Below are 26,850 nucleotides of genomic sequence, written 5' to 3'. Positions count from 1 at the left end.
AATGTGTAAGGGGTATCCTTCTGGGATGATGAAAACATTCTGGAATTAGTGGTGACAGCTATACGACTTGTTACAGTAAAAACCACTGAATCAGACAATTTAAATGGTTAATTTTATGGTGTATAAATTGTAACTAAATTTTTAAAACTGCATTTTTAGCTATTTTTAAGAATACTATCTGAATTTTTTCAAGTTAGCTTTATTAGATCACTAAAATGTTAGAGTAAAATCAGATCCAGGTCTGATTCACATGCCATTCTGCTAAAAAGTCCTATATGCAAACACATAAATTATACATTGAAAATATATCCATGAGCCTTAGCTTTGTAAAGTATATGCAATTATACTACCAATAGTAAAACTTAAACACAATTTCACTAATTTGGATTTTGTTTAATTTGAATTGTCCACTGAGCAGGGCTTTTACTTTAGCACTGAAGAGTGTATGCTGAGAAAATAAGTATTACTGATTTTTTAACCCAAAATAAAAATAAATTTTAAAATTTAGCACATTACTACAGATTAATTCTGCTAAATTCCAGAAGGGAAGAGGACAAACATTTGTTAACAGTTATGTGCCAAACAAAGTAAGAAATGCCTTTCATAAACATACTTCATCTAGTTTTCAAAGCAACCCATGAGGCAGTTATTCCCAATCCCACATAACAGGTGAGAAAGCTAAAATTCAAACAGGTTGTATATTATGTTCCAAGGTTACAGATCTAAGGAATATCAGAGCAAACAAACCCAGGTCTGTCTGACAGAAAAGGCTCTCTTTCTACTTCACCTCAGTGAGTAAATTTTATGTTTAAAAAGCAAACATGAAAAAAAAAAAAAAAAGCAAACATGAATGAGTAGAAAAGTTAATAGTAATCTGGGGATCTTCTAAATCCCTCCAACATGACTGCTAAATACCAAAGGATCACACTCTCTTCCTATCTCACTTAGTCACTATAGTAATCCCTTAAACATCTCCTGTCAGCATTTCCAACTCCCTTTTCCCTTTCAATGGAATTCAAAATATTTTAACAGGAACATAAATTATTATATAAATCAATATAAACTTCAAACTCTAAATATATTCTTTCATTGTCTTACTATGTTAAATGATATTTGCTAAAAAATTGCTTATCAAGTGCTGTAAAATATAAGCATAAGCTATTTATCAAATCATTTCTTGATTTTTAGATGCTGGTAGAAAGATCTTTTGTTTAATTTGTCTTTCCCTAGCTAAATGAAGCCACTGAGACATGATTTGATATTTGGAACATCACTGAACTCATGACTTCCTCCATTAGAATGACAGTCATTCACTGACTAGGAGAGATTCACAGGCCTGCCTCTACCTCTACTCTCTCCACTACTCATCAAATCTCTATTCCTTTCTCATCATCCTCACTCTAACCACTGAGATATAAATAAAGGGAGTAGAAGAAAAAAAAGCAAGGTTTGGCTGGCACTTACTGGGTAGGAGAGGTGAGCATCCTTTGGTCATTTGATAAGATGCAGGACAGATCCCTTCCCCTAAGACGTCTCCTCTATGTGCAGAGGCGCTCCGCTCCCCTCACCATCAGGGAGTATGTCTCAAATAAAGCAAAGCTCCCCTGAACCTACCTCAAAGACTACTACTGCAACCTGAGGAAATACGCTTTGCATGAAACACCTGTTTATATCCCTGGTTCCTGGTAGACTTCCCAAATGCTATCTGCTTGTCTCCTTAGAGCATTTCTTTGAAGGTTTACGGAAGGGAGCCACAACTCAGCCGCACAACACAAGTCCCCCCAACCATACCTCTAGACTTAACTCAAAGCAACTCCCTGGTCTCCCAAACCCAAAGTAACATTAATTTTGCAGCTTATCCCCTAGATGCACTGCATAAAACCATAAAATAGGTTATGGGCTAAACTATGCACCTCCCCCAAATTTATATGTGGAAGCTCTAACCCAAGTAACTCAGACGATTAATTCAATGTGACTGGTGTTCTTATAAGACGAGGAGATCGGCACACAGAACAAACACTAGGGATGCCTGTGCAAAGAGGAAAGACCATGTGATGTCACAGAAAGAAAGGGGCCACCTTTAAACCAGAGAGAGGCCTCAGGAAAAAAAACAAACTTGCCAACACCTTGATATTGGACTTTAAGGCTCGAGAACTGTGGAAAAATAAATTCCTGTTGTTTAAGCCACCCAGTCTGTGGTATTTTACTATGGCAGCCCCAACAAACTAATACAGTATCTTGGAATCATAGAGCCTGTTTGGCTTATGAGATAAACCAGACATGCTGAAATTCGTATTATTTACTAATTTTGCTGCTCATCACAGTTAATACAGTACTTACCGAAAGATACAGAAATATTCTTTTAACCAAAATGACCATAGTAGTTTATTAAGCTGTGCATCTTGTCCTACTTCTCCCACTGCCATCCTGCTGCAACTAATCCTAACCACATGGGATGCCTCAGAGGCTCAGCAGTTGAGCACCTGCCTTTGGCTCAGGGTGTGATCCTGGAATCCCGGGATCGGGTCCCACACTGGGCTCCCTGCATGGAGCCTGCTTCTCCCTCTGCCTATGTCTCTGCCTCTCTCTGTGTCTCTCATGAATAAATAAATAAAATCTTTAAAAAAAAAATTCCTAACCACAAATTATTCTAACTTTCTACCTCCTTCACTCCTATTCCTATGTAGAAAAAAACAAATTTATTGATCAGGTAACTTTTAAAAATAGTAAACCATAACTATTAAATGTCCCTGGTTAAGTTCTCACCCCCATCCCCTTCACAGCCATCCTTGTATCTTCAGTCTCCCATCAATTCCAAGCCACTGCCCACCTCCCATCCTCTCTTTCTTAGCACACAACAGAAAAAGAGGTATTGAGTACAAACTTCCTCCACTACCTCCATACCAATCCTTAACTGCCCATCTCCTCTCCTATAAGGCTTGTCCAATCCATCTAATAAGCTCTGGGTTCCACTCTCTCCTGGTTCTTCTGGGAGTCTATTCCATCAAATACTCTATTCCCTTTAAAGTTCCACAGGACTCAGTCTTTGACTTTCTTCTCACCCTATACTCTCCTTGAACAATTTTATTCATGTCTATGAACCCAACAACAGCTTATAAGCTGATAATTCTAAGCCTGTAACTGAAAATCAGTCCTATATTGTATTATCAGTTCTCTAGACCCATATATCCAACTGCTTATTAGGCAGTTACTTGGATGCCCCACAATTTCCAATTAATCATCCAAAACCCCTTCCATCTTCTGGTTTTCTTCTCTTAAATAATATCCCCATTCAACCAGCTGGCCAAACCAGAAACCTAAAGGTTGTCCTGAGACTATTTCCTTTCTCTTACACATTTTAAAAAACCATACCCTAAAAGTATGCTCTTTGCCTTCCATCCCCACTGCTAACACCAACCTGGAGGCCCTATTCACTTCACACCTATAATGACAACCATGGCCTCCTCACCTCCCTGCCTCCAGCCTTCCTCCAAATAGGAGAATGGCATAAAAAAAAAAAAAAAAAAAAAAAAAAAAAAAAAAGGCACAAACCTGAAATGAGGTTCAAAAGCTAACTCAGGGGATCCCTGGGTGGCGCAGCGGTTTGGCGCCTGCCTTTGGCCCAGGGCGCGATCCTGGAGACCCGGGATCGAATCCCATATCGGGCTCCCGGTGCATGGAGCCTGCTTCTTCCTCTGCCTCTCTCTCTATCATAAATAAATAAATTTAAAAAAAAAAAAAAAAAAAAAAAAAAAACAAAAGCTAACTCAGTCTCATTAGCTGTGTGAACTAAGGTCATTTTCTAACTTTACTGCACTTCAATTTCCTCATTTGTGAAGAGCAGACCTCTACCTACACTGCGGGATTTATATGGAATAATTTATCAGTGTCTGGACAGGGAGCCTCTATAACTGCTGAATTAAACTGAAGTGAGAATAATTAAAACAAGAATGAAGGGTACTATCTTTGGAAAAATGAAGCTCACAATGCATTTTCCATCATTTGTCTTTAAAGAAAAGGAATGAAGGTGATTAATTTTTGTCAAACAACATTTTCTAACTTCTTCAAAGAAATCAGTGGTTTTTCTCTTACTTTTTATTGTCTTTGCAATATACTAACTCACTTTAAAAGAGGTCATTCTTTTAAAATGTTACCCTAGCCCAACATGCACTGTAATTCTAAGTAATGGCAAATGATGTTAACGAACACTGATGTTTATTCCTACAAAGGTGTATTCAGTTGAAGTAGTTTGTCACGTACAAAACTAAATAAGAAGCCGTCTCTTCCACGTTCCCCACTTAGCTCCATTCTTACCAACCAACAGACCTCAGCTTAAAAAAGTAGTTTTCTGAAATAGGATTTCAGAAAAGCAATAGGAGTATTTAAAGGTGAAAAAAGAAACTGGGCTAAAAGATCTCATACGTGGACAGTCTAAGTTACGTGAACCAGACGTTTATCTAAAAGATTGTTTATAAACTGAGTTCTTGTAACCCAGAAAATACCCATAGGGATTTACTCATGGTCCTACCACTCACCACAGGGTTTTGCACTATGATACATACACATATTAAATTGTGATTAAAATAGGAAAAATGGTTATCGAACCATCTCACATTTAAATGGAAATTTAAACTATACCTATTTTACTTGCATGTATAAGTAAAATTAAAGGAAGGACGAGTGTCTTTAACAAGATACAGGATCTGAGGATCTGATACTGTCAAGTAAAAAGCTTTTGGCTTTGGAAAAAACACTTAGAGGAGGAAAAAGCACTAAATACTAGCTATCAGAGAGAAAGTAGTCTAGTACAAGATGTATCAGAACAGATAAAACAGATTTCAATTCCACTACCATCACTAAGCTCATTTAGAAAATGGGGTAGCAGAACTAGTTATCCTCTAATCATTCTTTCAGTTATAAAATTATTCTCAAATTAGGTAAATGAATGATTTCAAACAAAATTAAAATATATTCAGGAAAAAATTTAAAATCATCATGTATATATCTGGATTTTCCACTAAATCAAATGGACATCAAATTATCATATTGGGCAGAGAAAAACTGACTATTCACCAAATATATTTCATTATCCTTGGCACAGGAAGAGACTGCATTTCTCATTCTCCTTTGCTGTTAGATGTGGCCGTGTGACTGGCCAATAAAATCTGGGCAGATATGATCTATCTTTTGCAGGGCTGGCCCATTAAAACCTCAGGTATCACTGCGTACTATTCTTTCCCAAAATCCACTGGTTTTATTTTGATGCCCTAGCTCATCTTGGAAACCATGTATTGATTATACCAGAACCCCAAGATCCTGGGTCCCTGAATGAGTAAGCTGGTAAAGCACACGCAAACTACCATTACAAAGCCTGGACTTTAAATTGAGAAAGAAACAATTCCTGTTTTGTTAAGCCACCAAAATGTCATGGTTTTTTCATCTGTTTTAGTCCTTAGCTTTAGCTTAACTAACATTAACATCTCTGACATACTGAATCTCATGCATAAACAGATAACTTCAATTTTCAGCTGTATCTTTCCCTTCACTAAATTTTTCTATTATTCCAAACTCTTTCTATCTTAGTTCACTTTTTCAGTGAGCCTTTGGAATTTTGCTAATATGCTGAAACTGTACCAAATTTCTCTGTACTGATAAAATGACACTTAAAAATCCTTAAATATTAATACTGATCCTATTTCTACTATCACATTGAAGTAACAGCTCCTGGAAACACATTCCTTTTTTGGAAGGAAAAAAAAAGTCAAAAAAAATTTGCAAAGCAAACTATCAGATAAAGGATTTGGTTGAACAAAAAGAGAATAACCCTTTTAAAATAGTTTGTTCTTCATTCTATCAACATTTATCAAACACCTATTAAGTGTCTGGGATATATGAGGAAACAACAACAAAATCTGCAGAGACTTGTGGAATCTACATTCTAATACAGGAAAAAGAGACAATAGAAAGAAACTACATGGTACATAAATGTGAAGGTTTTAAGTACTATGAACAAAAGAGCAACATAAAAGCTATAACATGTGCTAGGTTAAGGAAAACCCTAATATTTGAGAGAAGGGGACTTAAAGCAAGATTAAGCCTTTACTAGGTAGGAGTCAGGTTCTTAAGTCAAAAGATAAATTAAATCCATATGGTAAGAAACCAATGATACCACTTACTAGCTTATATTGGGCAAGTTGCTTAACTTCTGTATAACTCAATTTTCCCACTTATTTAGCAGTAAGGATAACATCTATAACTTAGGGATACTGCAAAGGTCATAGAGAACAAAAGCTTAAAAAACAATCTCTAACTGGCCTAAAACACCCACTTAACTCATCATTCACATTCCTGAATAAGAGAATTAAAATATTAGTTGTGGTCTAAACTTAGTTATGTGCACCAAAATGTCTTAAAATTAAATGACAATCTTTATCATTATCAGAGTGATATAAGCTAAAAAAAATTTTTTTTGAGATGGAGAACATTTTCCCCCAACTGTTAATTTTTCAACAAAAGAAAAACACAAAATAAAAACATGATAGAGCCCAACATTTTTTTATGTGACTTATTTCAAGCAACTAAGTATTCGTTCATTTGTTTAACCATCTCTTGGGACAATCTGTAATCTACTCTGATAAGAAATGTGTAGAAAACAGACCTAACTTTGTTGTTGTTCAATTATTAGGAGGATACTCAATGTTTGAGCTCACACAGTATCCCTTAGGGAAATGCTCTGCGTGCCATTAGCACTATTCTTAATGAGGAAAAGCACAGAACTCCTTTAGTTCAATGCCAGAATTGTTTTATCTTCAAGTCAAAAGAACAACTATTTGGAGTAACACCAAAACAAGCATTTAACAATTACAAGCAGCAAGCTATTCATAAGCATCATATTGTTAATGCTACTCTAATTATAAATAACCTTATTTTATCAAAAAAAGTATCTGTCAGCAAAATTTTAAGACCCAGATAGCTCTTTATTTAACTGCTTTACTCCTTAACTTTAAGAAAAAAACAACTTTATTTCTTTGACTTAAAAAATCTCATTTTAAGGACTTAGCTACAGAAAAGTGAGATATAGGGAAACCTTACATTTTTAAACCAAGAGTAGGCAGTTTACAAAAAAATTTACAAAGAAAAGGTAAAGGCCTAAAATGGTCTTGGTGCTTCAAATAATCCTCAATGATACACTGAAGGGGGAAAATCTGAAGATTGCTTCCATTTTATTAATGTCCTAACTCTTTTCAAGAATGCAGTGCTTCCTTCCTGACTTAAGAAACATTCTACTGACTCTATGAAATGTCCATTTTTGTCTTTTCTTCTCCATTTATCTATTTTGTTCTAAAAGCCAAATTAGGTTTCTTTTCATGTCACTATCCATATGATCCTCACTTTTACTTAAAGTCTTTCCTTACACTTTACTCACTGACAATTAAAGAATATACAAAAATAGATTACTGGGACAAATAAAACAAATCTACGATGTCCTAAGATTAGTAGGCTTAACCTTGAACTAATACAGAATTGAGAAGTTTAACCTAACACATCATCATATATAATACAGAATTGAGAAGTTTAACCTAACCCATCATCATGTGATGAAGAATCAACATTGTGAGGAAAATATACCAGTTTTGCAGAAGTATTAAAGTTCTAAGTATGAACTGAAGTCAAAAGTGAAGACTACTGCAGTCAGCTTTTATTATATGCATTATATTGCCACGAATTTTTCTATAAGATAAACTTACTGCATGAAGTGACAGAAAAATGATCGCACTTATGGAAGTTATTCAAACCCTTGCCTTTAGTTATCCAAGCTAACAGGATACTTAGAAGCTGTAGAATGTGATTTGTTCACTTTGCTACAGTAAGACATTTAGACTGTACTGCTTCTTCAGATCAAGGACTTTCTGGAAACTGAGATAAAAATTTCAGGAGATCAAATAGAACAAGGCAAACATTGCCACAAACATCATCTGCCCTGCCTAACAACTAGAAATGTCAGGGCACACGAGAAAAACCTCACCAAAGGGATTTTGATGAAGAATATCATCAATATGAATGGCATAGCTGTTTTTACTAAACTTTGGCACATATTTTCACCAAAAGACTGCCATGAAGACATTTTTTTTTTTTTTTAATTTAAGTCATCTCTACACCCAACCTGGGGCTCAAACTCATGACCCCAAGATCAAGAGTCACACACTTGGGACGCCTGGGAGGCTGAGCAGTTTAGCGCTGCTTTCGGCCCAGGGCCTGATTCTGGACGACCAGCGATCAAGTCCCACGTCAGGCTCCCTGCATGGAGCCTGCTTCTCCCTCTCCCTGTGCCTCTGCCTCTCTGTGTCTCTCATGAATAAATAAAATCTTTAAAAAAAAAAAAAAAAAAAGATTCACACTCTCTTCTAAGCCAGACAGGCACCCCTCCACCACAAAGAGATTATTGATATGATCTTCTGATACAAAGAACTGCTCTGGAAAAGGGAACTAAAAATTTGTAAATAGTGACTTTGAAAAAAAAAAAAAGACAATTTATATTGTGTACAACTCAATTTTTAATTTGTGCACACTATGTACCTACCACCACCCAGCTATAAATACAAAACATTTCTATCACTCCAGAAGGTTCCTTCATGCCTCTAGTCAGTAATCTCTGCCCCTAACCTTTACCCCCAGGTAACCACTATCCTGCCTTTTAACTCCCTAGATTAATTTTGCCTCTTTTTGAACTTCACTTAAATGGAACTACACAATAGTATTGCTTTGAGTCTGCTTATTTTGCCCAATAGATTGTGAGATTCATATTCACTAGTATGCATGTTTATCATTTTTGCTGTGTATTTGTTATGCTGTACAACTACACCGTAATTCATTTATCCATCCTCCTGCTAATGAACATCTTGGGTCATTTTTCAGTTTTAGGATATTATCACTACAGCTGTTACGAGCTTTCTTGCATGTCTTTTGGTGACATGAGCCTCACTTTTATTGGGTACATATCCAAAAGGGATCATACAGTAGGCACATATTTTTAGCCAAAGTTTCTTAAAGTGTATTGTCAGTCTTTATAATTTAATTATGCAGGTAAGTAAACGGTACCATTTGGCTTTAGTTTGCATGACTCTAGTGAATAATGCTCAGCACCTTTTCATATGCTTATTAGCCATGTGAATATTCATTTCGAAACCCCTGAAGTTTTTTGTTTATTTTTTCTAAAGTAATCTCTACACCCAACATGGGGCTTGAAGTCATGACCCAGAGATCAGGAAGCTCCACCCACTCACTGAGCCAGCCAAGCACCCTTGTCCAATTTTTAAAATTGCCTGTCTTCTTGATTTGTAGGAATTCTTCATATATTCCCTATGTGAGTCCTTTGTCCAGGGTATGTATGTCTCCTCTCAGACTTCACGTGCCTTTTCACTTTGTTAATGATGTCTTCTAATAAATGTCTTAATTTTAATGAAATCCAACTGATCCATTTTTCCTTTAGTAGTTAATGCTCGTGTTATTTCAAAAAAATCTTTTCTACTATAAGATCATGAAGATATTCTCATGTCTTCAAGAGACTTGTTTTAGCTTTCACTTCACCCTTCTTATCACCAGTAGTCAGATCTTCTCTTCCAACCCTGCCAAACCTGTCACATTCAAGGTTTTGCCACATGACAGCACAAACGGAGTTCATCAAATCTTTTTATTATGTGTGCTATTACTTAAAAAAACAAATCTCTGATAGTAAATAATAAATGACAACGGGAATGGATCTCCTTTGGGAATGTACTAGAATGACTCTTCATACAACTGTTTGAGTTATCACTTCAATTTTGAGTAACAAAACTCATATTTAAGTGATATAAGCAGGTACTTTCTTTATTCGTATAAAAAGACATTTTAAGTAGTTGCCAGAGGTGGGCAAAATGGAAATGTACAGCATGACAACTACAGTTAATAATAATAGATCTTTTTTTTGTTTTTTAAAGATTTTATTTATTTATTTATTTATTTATGAGAGAGAGAGAGAGAGAGACAGAGAGAGAGAGAGACAGAGAGGCAGAGACACAGGAAGAGGGAGAAGCAGGCTCCATGCAGGGAGCCTGACATGAGACTCCATCCTAAGTCTCCAGGATCACACCCCGGGCTCCAGGCGGCGCTAAACCGCTGCGCCACCAGGGCTGCCCAATAATAACAGACCTTAAAAGTTCGTCATATGAAAACATAATTGTTAACTACATATAGTTATGGATGTTAACTAGACTTCTTGTGATCATTTCACAACATATACAATGTACACCTAGAACTAATCTATTATATAACTAATATGTTATATGTCAGTTATACCTCAGTAAAAAAAAAATACACAAAATAACAGGTAACCCTTATGTGGATTTTTTCAATAAATATAGTACATGTACTATAAATGTATTTTCTTCTCATGATTTTCTTTTCTACTTTATTCTAAGAATACAGCCAATACACATAATATACAAAATACCTGTTAACAAACTTATGTTATCGGTATGACTTCCAGTCAATAGTAGGCTATTGGTAGTTTAGTTTTGGGGGAATCAAAAGTTTTATGTAGATTTTTAGCTGTACAAGGAGTTGGCACCCCTAATCCTGACCCATTGTTCAAGGATCAACTGTATGTATAATTATTGAGCAATAACAACAAAAGACACATGAACATACATACTACAGGTTGACATTTCTGAAGAACAAGCTGAAATTATAAATGTTCACGCTAAGCTAGACACACTGAGCAGCTCATTTTTCATTATGAAATGCCCTGAGTTCAGTGGAATCAGCTATTTAAAAGAAACAGAGAACTCTCATACATATGAATCAACCTCTGACTTGGTCTTCCTCAATTATATAGTATCTCTCCTGTCAGTGAATTCACATTAAGAAAAGCATGAAGATAAAAGAACCGAGGGCTTCAAATATTTACGTGACTGATTTGTGTGTATATATAAAGCGATTTGTGTTTACATAAAGCCCAGTATAATCTTAAAATTCCAGTATGGAGTCACACGATGAGATGTTGGGTCTATCTGGCTAGGCGATACATTCTCTTTTATGAACCCACTAACCTGAAACTTAGGGCCATCAGTAAGATATACCTGTACTGGGAAATGAGATGTGCCTTGTCTGAATACACCCTATACACTCAAAGAATAAAAGTTCATTCTGTAAGGCCTGGTTTTTTTTTTCAGTAACTTTATTAAAATCTATCAATGATTATTCTACATAATTGGAAAAATAATACAAATTAAATGTTTTTGGATTATCTTTATATTACTATTCAGAAGTCCCAATTCTTAAAGCCAATAAAATTTCACTGTATGAATTAAAATTCATGCAACTCACATATAAATCACGTAACACACTGTTGTTTTTTTTAATGTTACCACTGAAGTGAACCTACACTTACCTGTAGTAATGGCTCTATGAAACTGATGCATGTCTTCTCCTGAGAGCTCTTGGGCTACTTGCAATATCTTTTGTCTAACACCATCCAACTTAATTTCTGATTCAGTCAATATCTCTTCCATATCAGGAGCACTATAATCAAGATATTGGGAACTTTTACAGTATCAGCCAGATGCTTTGTTAGTGAAAAACTAAAATAATCTAAGTATCAATCACAGGGCTAAATATTGTATCTGGATGTTTCTAATGAAAACTACAATTATATTTTATTAAAAATACATAAAATCAGGGGTGCCTGGCTGGCTCTACCAGGAGCATGTGACTCTTGATCTCAGAGTCATGAGGTTCAAGTCCCACATTAGGCACGGAGCTTAAAAAGAAAAGAAAAAGCCATAAAATATGAAATCTGCTCAAAAACAATAGCTAATTTGGGTACTGTGACTGAATTCTTTCATTGAGTATCTTTACTTTGCTACAATGTATTATTTTTCTAAAGATTACTACTTTCTAACTTTACTATAATAACAATGCATTAATTATTTTTAGTGGAGAAACACACAAGATGACTTGACACAACAACATGGCTTTTTCTAAAATATTAAGACCCCCCCCCGTCACAATTCTATTATTTCTCTAAACTGCTAAATACTGATGTCAGTCCTTTTAAAATTGCAATTTGTACTGGAAAAGTGTTCATAATTAGTCAAACAGTGTTTCTTCTTTCCATAATAGAACGTCAAGTTCAAGAACAGCTTAAAAATCTTTCCATAATACAAGCTGAGAACTCATTTAAAAAATAACCAAAAACTAATTTTAGGGTCAGGGAAGATAAAAATTAACAGTGTCACATTCCAATAAACCTATATATGGCAAATTTACTTCCACTTAATAGAGTAAAAATTAAACTATTAATAAGTTACCTTAAAAGTGTAAATGAAAGAAAGTTGTAAATGAGAGAATACTGAAAAGATGATAAATTATATCTGGACTTTTGGGGTGCCTGGGTGGCTCAGTCAAGAGTATCTGTCTTTGGCTCAGGTCATGATCTCAGGGTTGTGGGATCAAGCCCTGTGTCAGGCTTCCTGCTCAGCAGGGAGTCTGCTTCTGCTTCTCCCTCTCCCTCTGTGTGCTTGCTCTTTCTCAAATAAAAAAATCTTTAAAAAAAATTGTATCTGGACGATAAAATTAACTTAAACCCTTAAAAAGATATATACACTCCAAGTCCTTCTAGAGGTATTTATACTTTGTAACAAGAATTTCTCTATCAGAATTAGTTACAGGTGGGCACTTTTTAACCTCATATACAACAGAGAAGCAAAGAAAGCCAATTAAATGAAATAGGAAGCAAACAAAGAAGAAAAGATGAAGATAGAGATACCTAGCTGCATTCATAGAATATTCCTGAATCTTTATAATTCATTTCCCTGTTCTGCTTAGGGTATTTTAAGCTGGTATATATGTATGTACGTATGTATGTATTTATTTGAGAGTGAGCACATGCGCACAAGAGCAGGGTGGGCAGGTGGTAGGGGGGTAAAGAAGGAGAGGGAGAGGATCTCAAGCAGACTCCTCATTCAGTGTGGAGCTGCACATGGAGTTCAATCTCTTGACCCTGAGATCATGACCTGAGCTGAAACTAGGAGTTGGACGCTTAACCAACTGAGCCCTAGGTGCCTCATAATCTGGTTTCTTTTATTTGCGACCGAGGAATCTAGGATATATCTAGAAAAATAAAATATTCTTACAGAAAGAAATTTCAAAGAAAAGATGCCTCAGAGCTGAAGAAAAGGGAACTTCCAAAGGAGAATTAAGCAGTCAATACTATCATATGCTACAAAAATGTAAAATAAGAAGAGTATGCACTAGATTAAGCAATTATGAGGGTAATAGGACAATTTCAATAGTTATGAGGCAGAAAAGCAGATTGCAATGAGTTGATCAATGAATGGGAAGATAAATAACTAGATTTCAACATTGATCTACCATTAAAATTTTACATGTATCATCCAAGTAAAGCTTTTATGCAACAGGCTCTAATAAAGCCATTAGAAATTTAATATTTTCACAAACAACAGCTATTCACTGAGTGATCTTAACACAAATCCCTAGCTGCTGTGAAAATAAGAACTTTCCCTTCCTGTGTTGATTAAAACATTTGTTCTTAAAATCTACTTGCTACTGGGGTGCCTGGGTGGCTCAGTCTGTTGAGTGTCTGACTCTTGAGTCTGGCTCAGGTCATGATCTCAGGGTTGTGGGACAGAGCCCCACATTAGTTTCAGAGTGAGCATGGAGCCTGCTCAAGATTCTCTCTCTCTCCCTCTGCCTTCTCCCCTCCCCTCAGCTCATGCTTGCTCACTCTAAAAAAAATTAACTAAAAAAAACTACTTGCTGCTAATGTCTTCTGACCCCAGTGTTCATATAACAAATCACAGAATATTCTAACAGCTAGTTACTGTTCATTGAGGTATAAAACATCACAAAATATATATAATACATATCAAACTGTATGCAACTATAACAAATTTTAAAGATACTTACTCACCTTGTAATCCTATGGAGAAGAAAAATTGTCCTTTTACTTTCAACAGTTATATCCCGACTAAGTTTCACAAGTCTCTCATATTTATCATGTCTTGCATCAAGTTCCTGCTGAAATGCTAACACATTATTACAACCATAAGCATGCATATTCTATGCTTCAAGCCTATCAAACAACACTGTTATTATACACTATAAAGGAACTATTATTTACTCTATAAAAATGAAGAGCACATCATCTCATTTAAATGATGGAAATCAAAGACTGCTAGTAACCAAAATATTCTTTCTTTAAACAGGTATGCTTTAACTGGATTTTACCACTCATAGCCTCATAGTAAAATGTGTGTATATATATATATATATATATATATATATATTTATATTTATATAAATGTATATAAACATATATATTTAGAGTTAAAAAAAACTCATCTAGTAAACATGAATTATCGCAGAATTATCACGAGACTTTTATAAAAACTACTTCAACTACCTAACTTTCATAACGTTTTTTAAATCGTATCACATGCAATGTTATCTCCTCCCACAAAAACCTGGACTTTTTTTTTTTTATTAAAAGTTCATAACTTTTAAGGACAATTTTCTGAATTTTCAAGCCCTAGTCACTGAAATACTCATAAGCCACTTAACTCTTAATCACCACTTTATTTCAGAAGCATTGTCACAACAAAGACCTAGCAAATATCCTGTCCCACAGGGAGCACAGGGATGTATTTTGCAAAAATACATTTAAAAATGTATTTAAAAAACCCCAGAACTTGAATAAACTATTAACCAAATTAACAGGTTGACAAGGACCAAATACATTTGCTTCTATTATTGAGATAACAACTAAGCAGGGATTTTGCCTAATATCTCAAGACAATGAAAAGCTTTCATTATTATAAATATTAATGACAACTGTGAATCAGATACCATGAATACAAAGTTAAACAAGACAATTCTTATCCTCAAGGAGTTTAGTCCAGTTAAAGACAAAAATGTAAACAATTAAAATTCATAATAACCATGTGTAAAGGTTCAGGAAAGCAGGAACCACATTTTTCTTGTTCCTGCTAACACATGCTAGAACACAGTAGATGCTCAATAAATATTTAATGACCAAATGGATGAACGGATAATGAATAAATGCAATGTCTGTCAATAAATTTGCTTGACAAAAAAAGTCAGAAAGACTTCCAAGAAGATATGTGAGCTAGGTTATGAAGGAAACCACGGTTCACCAGATGGACAATGGAAGTAGCAAATCAGAAGAAATTTTGAGCTTAAAGAACTATGTGTGAAAACGCAGACAGAAACATACAAAAGCAACATATGCTTGGAAACAAGCAGCTCTGTATATGGTGTGTCAGAGTACAAGGATGGGGAAACCCTGGCCCACTGCAGTTTTTGCACTGTGTATACCATTCATTGTATCAATACACTCTCTAAGCAATTACAAGTTGTTTTATACATCTAAAGATCAATGTAGGTGCCATGATTTTAAAATATACCCACAAATTATTTAGGACTCCCTTCAAAAGGTGGAACCTAATTTGTTCCCTTTAAAAATGAAGCAGAGGGCAGCCTGGGTGGCTAAGCAGTTTAGCGCCGCCTTCAGTCCAGGTTGTGATCCTGGAGACCCAGGATCGAGTCCCACATGGGGCTTCCTTCATGGAGCCTGCATCTCCCTCTGCCTGTGTTTCTGCCTCTCTCTCTCTGTCTCTCATAAATAAATAAAATCTTTAAAAAAAATTTTTTTAAATAAAAAAATAAAAATGAAGCAGAGTTATTTAAACTGCCTCATCTCTAACAAACAGAATGTAGCAAAAGTGACAGCATATTGTGTCTGAGATCAGGACCTAAGAAGACTGGTTTCCTCCTTGCTTTGACTGAGGAAGCCAGTTGCCATAACATTAGGCCACTCAAGTAGCTTCCTGTGAGGACGGAGAGCTGGTTGTTGGCAGAAGGCCCGACTGGTCAACTGAGGCAGATCCTCCAGGCCCAATCTGGATCCTCCAGGCCCAATCAGGTCTTCAGATGACCGAGAGTGAGAATCAACAGCTCAGGCACTCTCGGGCTCCAACTGTAAGGTGTAGGAGGGTGGATACACGATGACAGGAAGGAGATTTTTGTTTTATGCTTTCTTTTGAAATGAGGAGCAACTCAACCAAGTTAATAGGAGGATTGTGAGGGACACCTGGGTGGCCCAGTGATTGAGCATCCCATATGCTTCAGCTCGGGTCGTGATCCCGGGGTCCTGGGATGGAGTTCCACATCAGACTCCACAGAGAGCCTGCTTCCCCCTCTATGTCTCTGCCTCTCTCTCATGAATAGATAAAATCTTTAAAAAATAAAATAAAAAAATAAAAGGAGGCCTGTGAATAACAGATACACACACAGACATTATGTATGTGCAGTATATCTGTGGCATGTATATGACTCATTAATAGAGAAGGTCCCACTCTGTGCGAGGTGTGACAGTCACAACAAAAAACTTAATCCTGGTCTTCAAAAGTCTAGCTGAGGAGCCAAAACCAAAATATACGCTTCAAAGTGAACTAATTAAATCTATATGTATACATACATATCTATAGAGCTGATACATACTTGTATGTCGGGGACACAGTAATTTTTAGTGATGTGGCATTTCTGATGCTAATATTTACCTGTAGAACCCGTACAGAATAAGAATAATAATAATAAAAAAAAAAAAAAAGCCAACACCTGAGTACCCTCGACTTTAATGGCAGACCCAGCACCACAGCAAACCTCTGGGGAAGAAGGTACCACCTCTCTCGCTCTCTTCCCTTCGCCAACCTCCATGACAGAAAACTTACATTTGAAGGCCAACATCACAGGTGAAGATGAATTAACATCCTTCCCTTCTCTTCTCTGGTTATGTGGGAAATTGTCATGCTTCCTTTTCCTGAACCCTCCTGATCCTTACGTAGAGAAGGAGAAAACAGTTGGGTAGGGCTTTTGCACCAGAGCTGGCCCCTGCCTCGCTCTCACACCCGCGCCCAGGGGCCCTGTCCTCGGCCGACTCACGCAGCAGCAGCCCTGCCTTTTTATTCCCCCCACCCCCACCCCCCGACCTTAAGCTCACCTCACCCCGGGCCTCCACCAGTGGCTCTCCTGATCTGGCACAAGGTGGAGCAATGACCAAACTAACATCAAAAACACAGCTCGAGGATTTAAGAAATGGCCAGGGGTACACAGGCCCGACGTGGCCAGGAAATCTCCGGGGCCGCCCCTCCCCCCGCCCCTCCCCCGAGCCTGCATGGGGAGAGGGCAATCCCTCAAGCGGGAAGCGAAGTGGAAAATCCGACAAAAAGGAAGGAGATCCTCCCCCTTTGAATAAAGAACGCCCAGGGCCGCCGAGGACGCCACCTTCTTTGCTGCTCATGTCGTCACGGCCTACGGCGAGACGAGCGGAGACCGAAGGCCTGCGAGCCAGCAGAGTGCGTAAGGTGCTGGCCGAAGAGCCTGCCGAGGAGCCCTCCGCAGCCGGCCGACGTCGACGCACTGGCCGGAAGCGCACGCCCGCGGCCACTCACGCCTCTCCCTCCGTCCTCGCACACTTCCGGCCTGCGCCCCGGCCCCGCCGCCGCAGGCTCCGCCCCGCGCGCGCCCCGGGGCTCTCGCGCCCGCGCGCCGTCGTCCCTCCCGCCTGCCCTCTGCTGTGCCTGAAGACAAAGCGAACTCTACAGGCCTCACTGCGCTTCCATCAAAACGGATGATGGAAGCGAGGCCTGTGTGAAGGTGGAAAAACGGCGGGAGGTGTTGGTGATTTTTTTTTTTCCCCCTCAAGGCACTTTTGGAACACCCCCGCGTTCCCTTCGCGTGGACCCAGCCTTCCGCGCGGGGAGTGATGGGGGTTGTAGTTCGCCCGCCGGAGTCAGCCCCTTGCTGCCCTCCCGACCTGGCTGTGAGGAGGGAGCGAGCGTCCACCGCCTACGGGAGGGTCTTCTCAGGATCCAGGCCGAATCTTACGGAGCTGGGAGTTTAAACTTTCCATTCCTGGCTGTGGGGCCAGCAGGCAAAGTGATGGGGAGATACAAATCAGTAAGCAGGCGGCCTTGGCGTTCGGACGAAGGTAAAGCCGCCCTCTGTGCCCCGCCCCCGGGCCCTCGCCTGTCATCGCTTTGTGCACCGCCGCCTCCGCGCGCTCGCTGCGCTCGGCCTCCCCGGGCTCCGCGGGGCTGTGTGACCTGAGGGCAATTAGCCGCTGTCCTCGGTTTCTTTACCTGTGAAACGGGGATGGAATACCACCTGCGTCATACGCTTAGTCGAGGGCCAAATGCGTTAATACTAAAGCTCATAGAAGAGTGTCCTTTCGCATAGTACACGCTCGAGTAAATGTTAGCTTTCAGGGGCGCCTGGGTGGGGCCGCGGTTGAGCGTCTGTCTTCGGCTCAGGCTGGGATCCCAGAGTCCTGGGATGGAGTCCCGCATCCAGCTTCCCGCAGGGAGCTGCTTCTCCCTCTGCCTGTCTCTGCCTCTCTCCCTGTGTCTTTCGTGAATGAATAAAATCTTTTTTTAAAAAAGAAAATATTAGCTTTCATACCCTTCTCCCAACCTCACGCTCCAAAAAAGAGAGAGAGGTTGGTAATAACAGGCTAACAGGTGTGCACAACCAAGTTGTGAGCTTTTTATTTGGGGCAGGTACTGCCATATACATATATATATATATATATATATATATATATATATATATATGATTTTATTTATTCATGAGAGACAGAGAGAGAGGCAGAGACATAGGCAGAGGGAGAAGCAGGCTCCCTTGCAAGGAGCCCGACGTGGGACTCCATCCCAGGACTCCGGGATCATGACCTGAGCCAAAGGCAGGCGCTCAACCACTGAGCCTTCCAGCCTTTTATAACCTCCCACCCGCGCCTCCGAGATCCACAGCTCTTGTAAAGCCGCTATAAGTGTTTGTTCAAGAATGAGGTTCCCATCGCCAAGATGGGTAACAAAGTAGCAATCCAGCATCTTCTAGGTATAAACTCAGGGTAGGGCTTTGGTAAATTGGGTGGCGTAGGCCGAGTGGGGAAAACACAAGTACATTTTATTACACTTTCTCTGAATATCTCCATGTTGTGGGCACGTGCTGCACACACAGTCCTTAATTCCTCCTAATACGAAAGGATAGTAAATGAAACGACTTGACTAGAGTATGGCCGAATTTTCAAGCCCAGGACAGCGGTGTGTGGTAGGAAGGTTTCCTGCTCTAGCTAATCTCTAGAGTCTCTCCCCACTCTGAAGCAAGAAGGTACCTCCTATCCATACCTTTGCAGCTCTTCGACTACATGAATTAATCAACCAAATTCCTTGCAGATAAAATAGGCTGCTCATGACTCTTGCTTTGTAGATTTGGGGCAAATTAATTCTGAGTTTGTAGGAGATCTGACCTTGGTGATGTTCACCAGTATCCCCCCTTTTTTAATGAGAGAATAATTGACCATGGAGGGAAAAAAAAAAAACCCTCTGCTATAAATATAGTAATTTAGATGTGACTCCCTTCAATATAAGGAAGCCAATAACTTACGAACATTTTTAGAGTCAATATTTATTTAGCACAGTCTTAGAAGAAGAGTATTTTTTCCTAATTCTACTGGAATAGCAGCTCTGAAGACCTCAACTACCCAAAATTTAGATCAGCCATGTTTATTGTCTTTCCCCAGCCACCACTCCTGTTCAGCTGTTTAACTACAGCTATGTTGCTTGAACAGTTTTTCAGGCTTACCATAATTGGTACAATTAGAATGCAGAGTTTCATAACTTGTAATGACTTCTCAAAGTACTGAAAGGTGAATCCCGGGAACACTTTTCCAGAACTTATTTGCATATGCAGTTTCACCAGGTGTCCCATCTGTAACTGCTCCTTTGTCAGGAAATACCACCTCTGGTAATCTGCAGAAGTCATCTCCACATTGTCTCTTTGTTTGTTGCTTCACATGCATACACAGAGTTTTGCTATTTGGCAAAACATATTTTCGTTTGTTTTTAAGGAAAAGCTACCACCCCAAGTTGGGAAGCGGAAGGCAAACATTTTCCGTGAGACCTTACTTCTCCTTTACTAGCCAATTCTCAAACCTTTGTTGTTCTTCCTCATCTCCCCAAACTCAGCAATCAATTGCTCAAAAGACTTCCTCTCTGTTACACTTAGTCTCATGTTGATCTCATTCGGATGATTTTAAATGTCGTTAGTAATCTAATAAAACCCCACATTATGCCTCTGCTCCAAAAAATTCATATCCAGTCCAAACCCATATCCCAGTACCTTATTCACCTATTTCTTGAGTGTCTAATATTTATCTCAAAATTAACATATCCAAAATTGAACACACCAGTCCCCCAAAACCCATCTCTTCAGCATTATTCCCTATTTAAGTTCATGTAAATATCTTTTTCCAATTGATCAGACTAAAAAACTAGAGTCATCGTTAACTCCTCCCTCTTTCACATTCTACATCCTATTTACTCTGGACTGAACTGCATCCCCCAAAATTACTATGTGGAAGCCTTAACACTCAATGTGACTATCTTTGGATATAGGGCTTTTAGGAGATAAGTGAGATTAAGTAAGGTCATGTGGTGGGGTACTAATCTGGTAGGACTGGTGGTGGCCTTACAAAAAGAGGGAGAGAACAATCTCTTTCCCCATATGCATTCATCAAGGAAAAACCATATGAGGATACCGCCAGACACCATCTGCAAGCCAGGAAGAGAGGACTAGAACCTACCGTCTTAGAACACTGATCTTAGACTTCCATCCCCCAGAGTGTGAAAAAATAAATTTCTGTTGTTTAAGCCATCCAGGTTATGGTACTTTTCTTATGACACCCCAAGCAGACTATGCCACTATTCATTACCAAATCCTATTTGTTCTACCTTCACCATATACTTAGATTACAACCAGGCTCTCCAAATTCTACTACTTTCCGCTTACCCAAGCTACCATCATCTCTCATCTGAAATACTCCAATAACCTCCTAACTGAATATAGATGTCAGTCCTTCTCATCAAGAAGTGGAGTCAGTTTTCTCTCCCCTTAAAGTTGATTTAGCCTTTGGCTTGTTTTTACTAACAGAATGTGGAGGAAGCAGTGTTGCATCAGTTGTGAGCCTAGACCTTAAAAGACCCAACAGCTTCCCTTTTAGCTCTCTCGGAACCATTATCCACGGTGTAAGATGTCTGACTATTCTATTGGAGAGAGAGGCCTGACCAACCCACGTTCCTTACAACCAACCCAGCTGAGCTGCCAGCCACATGGGTGACACTACCTTGACATTGCAGTCCCAGCTGAACTTCTTTCTGAATGCAACAGAATGATGACACCAGCAATCACCTCCATGGAGCAAAAGAACCAGCCATACAACCCACAAAATCATGAGAAACAATCAGTCATTTTAAATCCCTTCAGTTTCAGGGTAGTTTGTTGTGCAGCTGACTGATAGACACTGGTGTCCTGTTTTCAATTTTGCCCAACTTTCAGTCATCTTTCCACACAGCAGTCAATGATTCCATTAAAAAAATATAGAGATGGTGTTACTCCTCTACTTAAAATTGCAAGTATACTCCTCTTCCTCAGAGTAAAAATCAAAATTATTACAAGACCCTATATAATTGGCCCCAACCGCCACCTCATTACCTTGTCCTCATCTACTGTTTGCTAACTCTGCTCCATCCTCTTTGACCTTCTGTTCTCAAACAAGCTAGACATGGTTCTGCCTCAAAGCCTTAGCACCTACTATTCTTTTAGAATGGATGGCTTTTTCCACAGATTTCTTTAAGACTTTTTCTTGTCTCATTTCATATCCCCACTGAAAATGGCACCTTCTCATTGAGGCCTTCTGTGGTAGCCCAAATAATGGCCTTCCAAAGATGTCCATATCCTAGAAAGGGGAAACCTCTTGCACTGTTGGTAGGAATGCAAGCTGGTGTACCGAATCTAGAGAACAATCTGGAGGTTCCTCAAAAAGTTAAAAATAGAACTACCCTATGACCTAGCAACTGAACTATTAGATATTTACCCAAAGGATAGAAAAATACATATTTGAAAGGGTATATGCACCCCAATGTTTATGGCAGCATTATCAACAATAGCCAAACTATGGAAAGAGCCCAAATGTTCAACTGGTAAATGAAAAATACATACATATACATATACAATTGAATATTACTCAGCCATCACAATGAATGAAATCTTGCACTTCACAAAGACATAGGTGTAGCTAGTGTATTATGCTAAGTGGAATAAGTCAGTCAGGGAAAGACAAATACCATATAATCCTCACTCATATGTGGAATTTAGGAAAGAAAACAGATGAACATATGGGAAGGGGAGAAAAGGAGAGAGGGAAATAAAGCATAACAGACTCTTAACAATAGAGAACAAACTGAGGGTTGATGGAAAAAGGTGGGTGGGGGATGGGTATTAAAGAGGACACGGTGCGATGAGCACTGGGTGTTGTATTAAGTGATGAATTGCTGAATTCAAACCAATATTGAACTGTATGTTAACTAACTAAAATTTAAATTAAAATAAAAAGTCGACATCCTAATAATCACTGGAACTGGTAAATATATTACCTTAATGGCAAAAGTGATTTTGCAAATGTACTTAAAATGAAGAGTCTTGAAATAGGGAAATTATCCTGGATTATCCAAGTGGGCCCAATGTAATCACAAGTGTACTTATAAGTGAATGGTGGAGGCAGGAGAGTCAGAAAAGGAGATATTGACTATAGAAGAAGTAACAATGATAAGATTGTTGGCTGGAGGCCATGAGCCAACAAATGTGAAAAAAAGGTCAAGAAACTGAAAAGTGGCAAGGAAGCAGATTCTTCCCTAGAGTTCCAGAAAGGAATAAAGCATTGCAAACACTATATTTTAATCCAATAAAATTTTTGACCCATTTCTGACATCTGACCTCTAGAACTGTAAGATAATAAATTTGTGTTGCTTTAAGCCATGAGTTTGTGATCATTTGTTATATCAGTAATAGAATCTATCTGTAGGGACACCTGAGTGGGACAGTGGTTGAGCATCTGCTTTTGGCTCAGGTCATGACCCTGGGGTCCTGGAATCGAGTTCCGCATCAGGTTCCCCACGGGGAGCCTGCTTCTCCCTCTGCCTATATCTCTGCCTCTCTCGCTGTGTCTCTCATGAATAAATAAAATCTTTTTTTAAAAAAGTGTTAATTCGGTGATTTTTTCGTGTATTCACAAGATGGTACAACCATCATCACCACCTGATTCCACATTTTCATCACCCCAAAAAGAAACCCATGCCTTAGCCACTTCCCATCCTCCTTCCTCAGCCCTTGGCAACCACTGATCTATTTTATGCCTCTGTGGATTCTAGATATTTCATAAACATGGAATCATGCAGCGTGTGGTCTTTTGTGTCTAGCTTCTTTCACATAGCATAATGTTTTCATGATTCACCTACCTCATAGCACGTATCAGTTCTTCATTCCTTCACATGTCTGAATAATATTCCATTGTAAAGGTATAATAGATTTTTTATATCCATCAGTTGATGAATATCTGAGTTTCTACTTTTGGCTATTATGAACAATGAACATTTGCCTATAAGTCTCTGTGAATATATGCTTTCAGCTTTCTTGAATATACTCCTAGGAGCAGAATGTATAGGTCATTGGGTTCCTCTCCATTTTTTTTTTTACTTTTTTTTTTTTTACTTTTTTTATTTATTTATGATAGTCACAGAGAGAGTGAGAAAGGCAGAGACACAGGCAGAGGGAGAAGCAGGCTCCATGCACCGGGAGCCCGATGTGGGATGAAAAACCTTGTTTTTAAAAAGCACTGAATTATATATATATTAATTGCGGAAAATGTATGGCAATGAGGGTTTTTTTTAAGATTTTATTTATTTATTTATTTATTTATTTATTTATTTATTTATTTATTTGAGACAGAGAGAGAGAGAGGCAGAGACACAGGCAGAGGGAGAAGCAGTCTCCATGCAGGGAGCCTGAGGTGGGACTCGATCCCAGGTCTCCAGGATCACGCCTTGGACCGAAGGCAGCGCTCAACCGCTGAGCCACCCAGGCTGCCCGGCAATGAGTTTTCTATGTATTCTATAAACTATGGATATACTGTATCTCTTGATTTATTACTTTTATTGTGCTTTCCATGAATAGAATTTTGTTGACTTTGGTTACATTCATTCCTAGGTTCCTTATAGTTTTTGTTAGCTTTATGCTATGAATTTTACACTTTTTGTAAATAGTGTGGGTGGGATCTTTATTTTTATGTATCCAATTGGCTATCTAACTAGTAGATAGATAATATTATTTGAGCCAGAAAAGCCTGACTACTAAGTCTGTGTCAAGGATAGCATTATGTACAAAAGATTCACTTTTAAGATATTTAAGATATTTAGAGCTACATTATAACAGGGAAAAATATGAATTTTATTTGAACAATAAATGACTAAGGTGAGTATTTGGAAATAATGATATTAAGATATAGTCATAAAAAGAAGTGTATGACTATTTTTTTAAGATTTTATTTATTTATTCATGAGAGACACAGAGAGAGGCAGAGACACAGGAAGAGGGAGAAGCAGGTTCCATGCAGGGAGCCCGATGTGGGACTCAATCCCGGGACTCCAGGATCACGCCCTGAGCCGAGGCCAGATGCTCAACTGCTGAGCCACCCAGGCGTCCTAGTGTATCACCATTTAAGTGAAAAAAGGTGAGTGTAGTTTGATCACAAATAGATATAGAAGAATAAACAAAAACATTTTTAACATATTGTTGATGTGTGCAGTGAATTGGGGACTGTAAAGCTAATGCAGCCACTCTTCTAGAAAGCAGTTTGGCAGTTTGTATTAAGATTTAAAAATGTTTATACCAGTTGACCTAGTAGCAATTGTACTTTTTGAAATTTATTCTAGGAAGCTATTTAAAAATGTAGGCCAAGACTTAAGTACAAATTCAACAGAAGACTAGCAAAATTTGGAAACAATTTAATGTATATTAATAGGTAAAGTTAGATTGTGTAAATTATGATTCACCCATCCAAAGGATAATTGTATAACCATTATAAACACGTTTTACAAAAATATTTTAGTGTTTATCTCACAGAGTAGCATATACTACTTTTGTCAAGGTCTGAAAGTTTACCCTATTCAGAAGCTAGTAAGTTAGCCTGTTACTATGTCATGGATGCTGGCAGAGGATGTGAGACTCCTGGGTCAGAGATAAAGAACTTTATTACAGCAAGCAATAGATCATGTTGTATTTCTTTCTCTTGCTCCCAGAGTTCCACAAGAGCAATGCAGAGCAGCCCAGATGGATTCTATGCACATAGTGGAGTTTGTATCATAGCAGAGGAACACTGAATTGGAGAAGCTGCTGCTTTTATAGATAAGCAGTAAGCAAGCTTGCTTTTTCTTAGAGAGATGTACCTCTCTTCTCACAACCTTGAGAAATGGACCACTGATGTAATACGTATTTGTATATTTATAAAGAATGGTTTAAAAACACTGCGATTTGTGCAAATGTATGTACCACACACTACTGCTATCTCTGTTTATCATATTTAAAAAATTGGAAATTATTTGTTTTAACGTCTTCCATATTGAGTTAACTAAATTTGGTTGTATTCATACATTAAAATACTGTATTGACTTTTAAAAGAATAAGATTAGGGGATCCCTGGGTGGCGCAGCGGTTTAGCGCCTGCCTTTGGCCCAGGGCACAATCCTGGAGACCTGGGATCGAATCCCTCATCGGGCTCCCGGTGCATGGAGCCTGCTTCTCCCTCTGCCTGTGTCTCTGCCTCTCTGTGTGTGTGTGTGACTATCATAAATAAAAAAATAATAATAATAAAAATAAAAGAATAAGATTAATGCATTTATGTTCAAAGATATCCAAGATATATCATTGGAAGAAAAAGGCAATTTGCAAAACAATATTTAGAGTAAGATCTTACATCATAAATTATTTAAGTTATTTGAAATCTCAAACTTTGGATAGCACAGAAGACCCAAAAAAAAAAGATATCTGCATGTAGATAACTAATTTACCCAGAGAATTAAGAATCTCATCGATGAAGGTAATTGGGTGGCTCAGGAGGGTAAGCGTCAGACTCTTGTTTGTCTCAGGTCATGATCTCAGGGGCATGAGATGGAGCCTCACATTGGGCTCCACACTGGGCATGGAGCCCACATAAGATCCTCTCCCTTTCTCTCTGCCCCTCACCTCCTTTTCTCTCCCTCTCTAAAAAAGAAAACGAATCTCACTGATTGCTATCACAGAAAACATTTTTTAAACGTTAGTGTAACCAAAACAGGTGAATGCGAGTGAGTGATACAGGCTTCTAGTTTTGGAATGAATAAGTCATGGGAATAAAGGCACAGTGTAAGGAACATAGTCAATAATATTGTAATAGCCTTGTATGGTGACAGATGGTAGCTACACAAATGGTGAGCACAGCATAATATAGAAACTTGTTGAATTGTTATGTTGTACACCTGAAACTAATGTAAAATTGTGTGTCACCTATACTCATATATATTTATAAAATATTTTTATTTTATTGTAAATGTGAACATAATCAGAGTCAGGTGGGAGTATGCTGCCCTTTTAGGAAATTATTAGTGAAGACCAGAGTTTACTTTTTAAACGTGTTTTCCAGTGTTTGAGGGAGCAGGAGGGGCTAACAACTGCACTCTTAGGATAATCTCTCAGTATGAAATCATATGACTAGATTTCAAGGGTTGTGTTTGAGTTTAAAGTACCTTCTTCTTATTAAAATTACTCCTTCAATTTAGGAGACCAGTCTAAAATCCCTGAACAAATTACTTTTCTGATAAACTAGTTAAAATGGGTTGTATACAA

At 38.3% G+C, this 26,850-nt stretch overlaps 1 protein-coding gene and 1 long non-coding RNA gene across 2 annotated transcripts in view; one reads left to right on the top strand and one right to left on the bottom strand.

The window, feature by feature from the left end:
- Positions 1-17,546, bottom strand: part of TSNAX (translin associated factor X) — a 30,343-nt gene extending 12,797 nt beyond the window's left edge. Inside the window, exons 1-4 of the mRNA XM_055308939.1 lie at positions 17,362-17,546; positions 16,809-16,913; positions 13,970-14,084; positions 11,429-11,559 (exon numbers count right to left, since the gene is read on the bottom strand). Of these exons, the coding sequence (XP_055164914.1) occupies positions 11,429-11,559; positions 13,970-14,084; positions 16,809-16,913; positions 17,362-17,377 (367 nt within the window). The 5' untranslated portion in view covers positions 17,378-17,546. The remainder of the gene's footprint in view (positions 1-11,428; positions 11,560-13,969; positions 14,085-16,808; positions 16,914-17,361) is intronic.
- A 317-nt stretch (positions 17,547-17,863) lies between these two features.
- LOC129499082 (uncharacterized) lies at positions 17,864-25,819 on the top strand. The gene is made up of 3 exons (XR_008662296.1): positions 17,864-18,067; positions 24,533-24,700; positions 25,269-25,819. It is a non-coding gene; the product is annotated as an uncharacterized LOC129499082 (long non-coding RNA).
- Positions 25,820-26,850: the final 1,031 nt, after the last annotated feature.

Source organism: Nyctereutes procyonoides, unplaced genomic scaffold, assembly GCF_905146905.1.
Source record: "Nyctereutes procyonoides isolate TBG_1078 unplaced genomic scaffold, NYPRO_anot_genome, whole genome shotgun sequence".
Classification (NCBI taxonomy): domain Eukaryota; kingdom Metazoa; phylum Chordata; class Mammalia; order Carnivora; family Canidae; genus Nyctereutes; species Nyctereutes procyonoides.
This window is presented reverse-complemented; position numbering and strand designations above follow the sequence as displayed.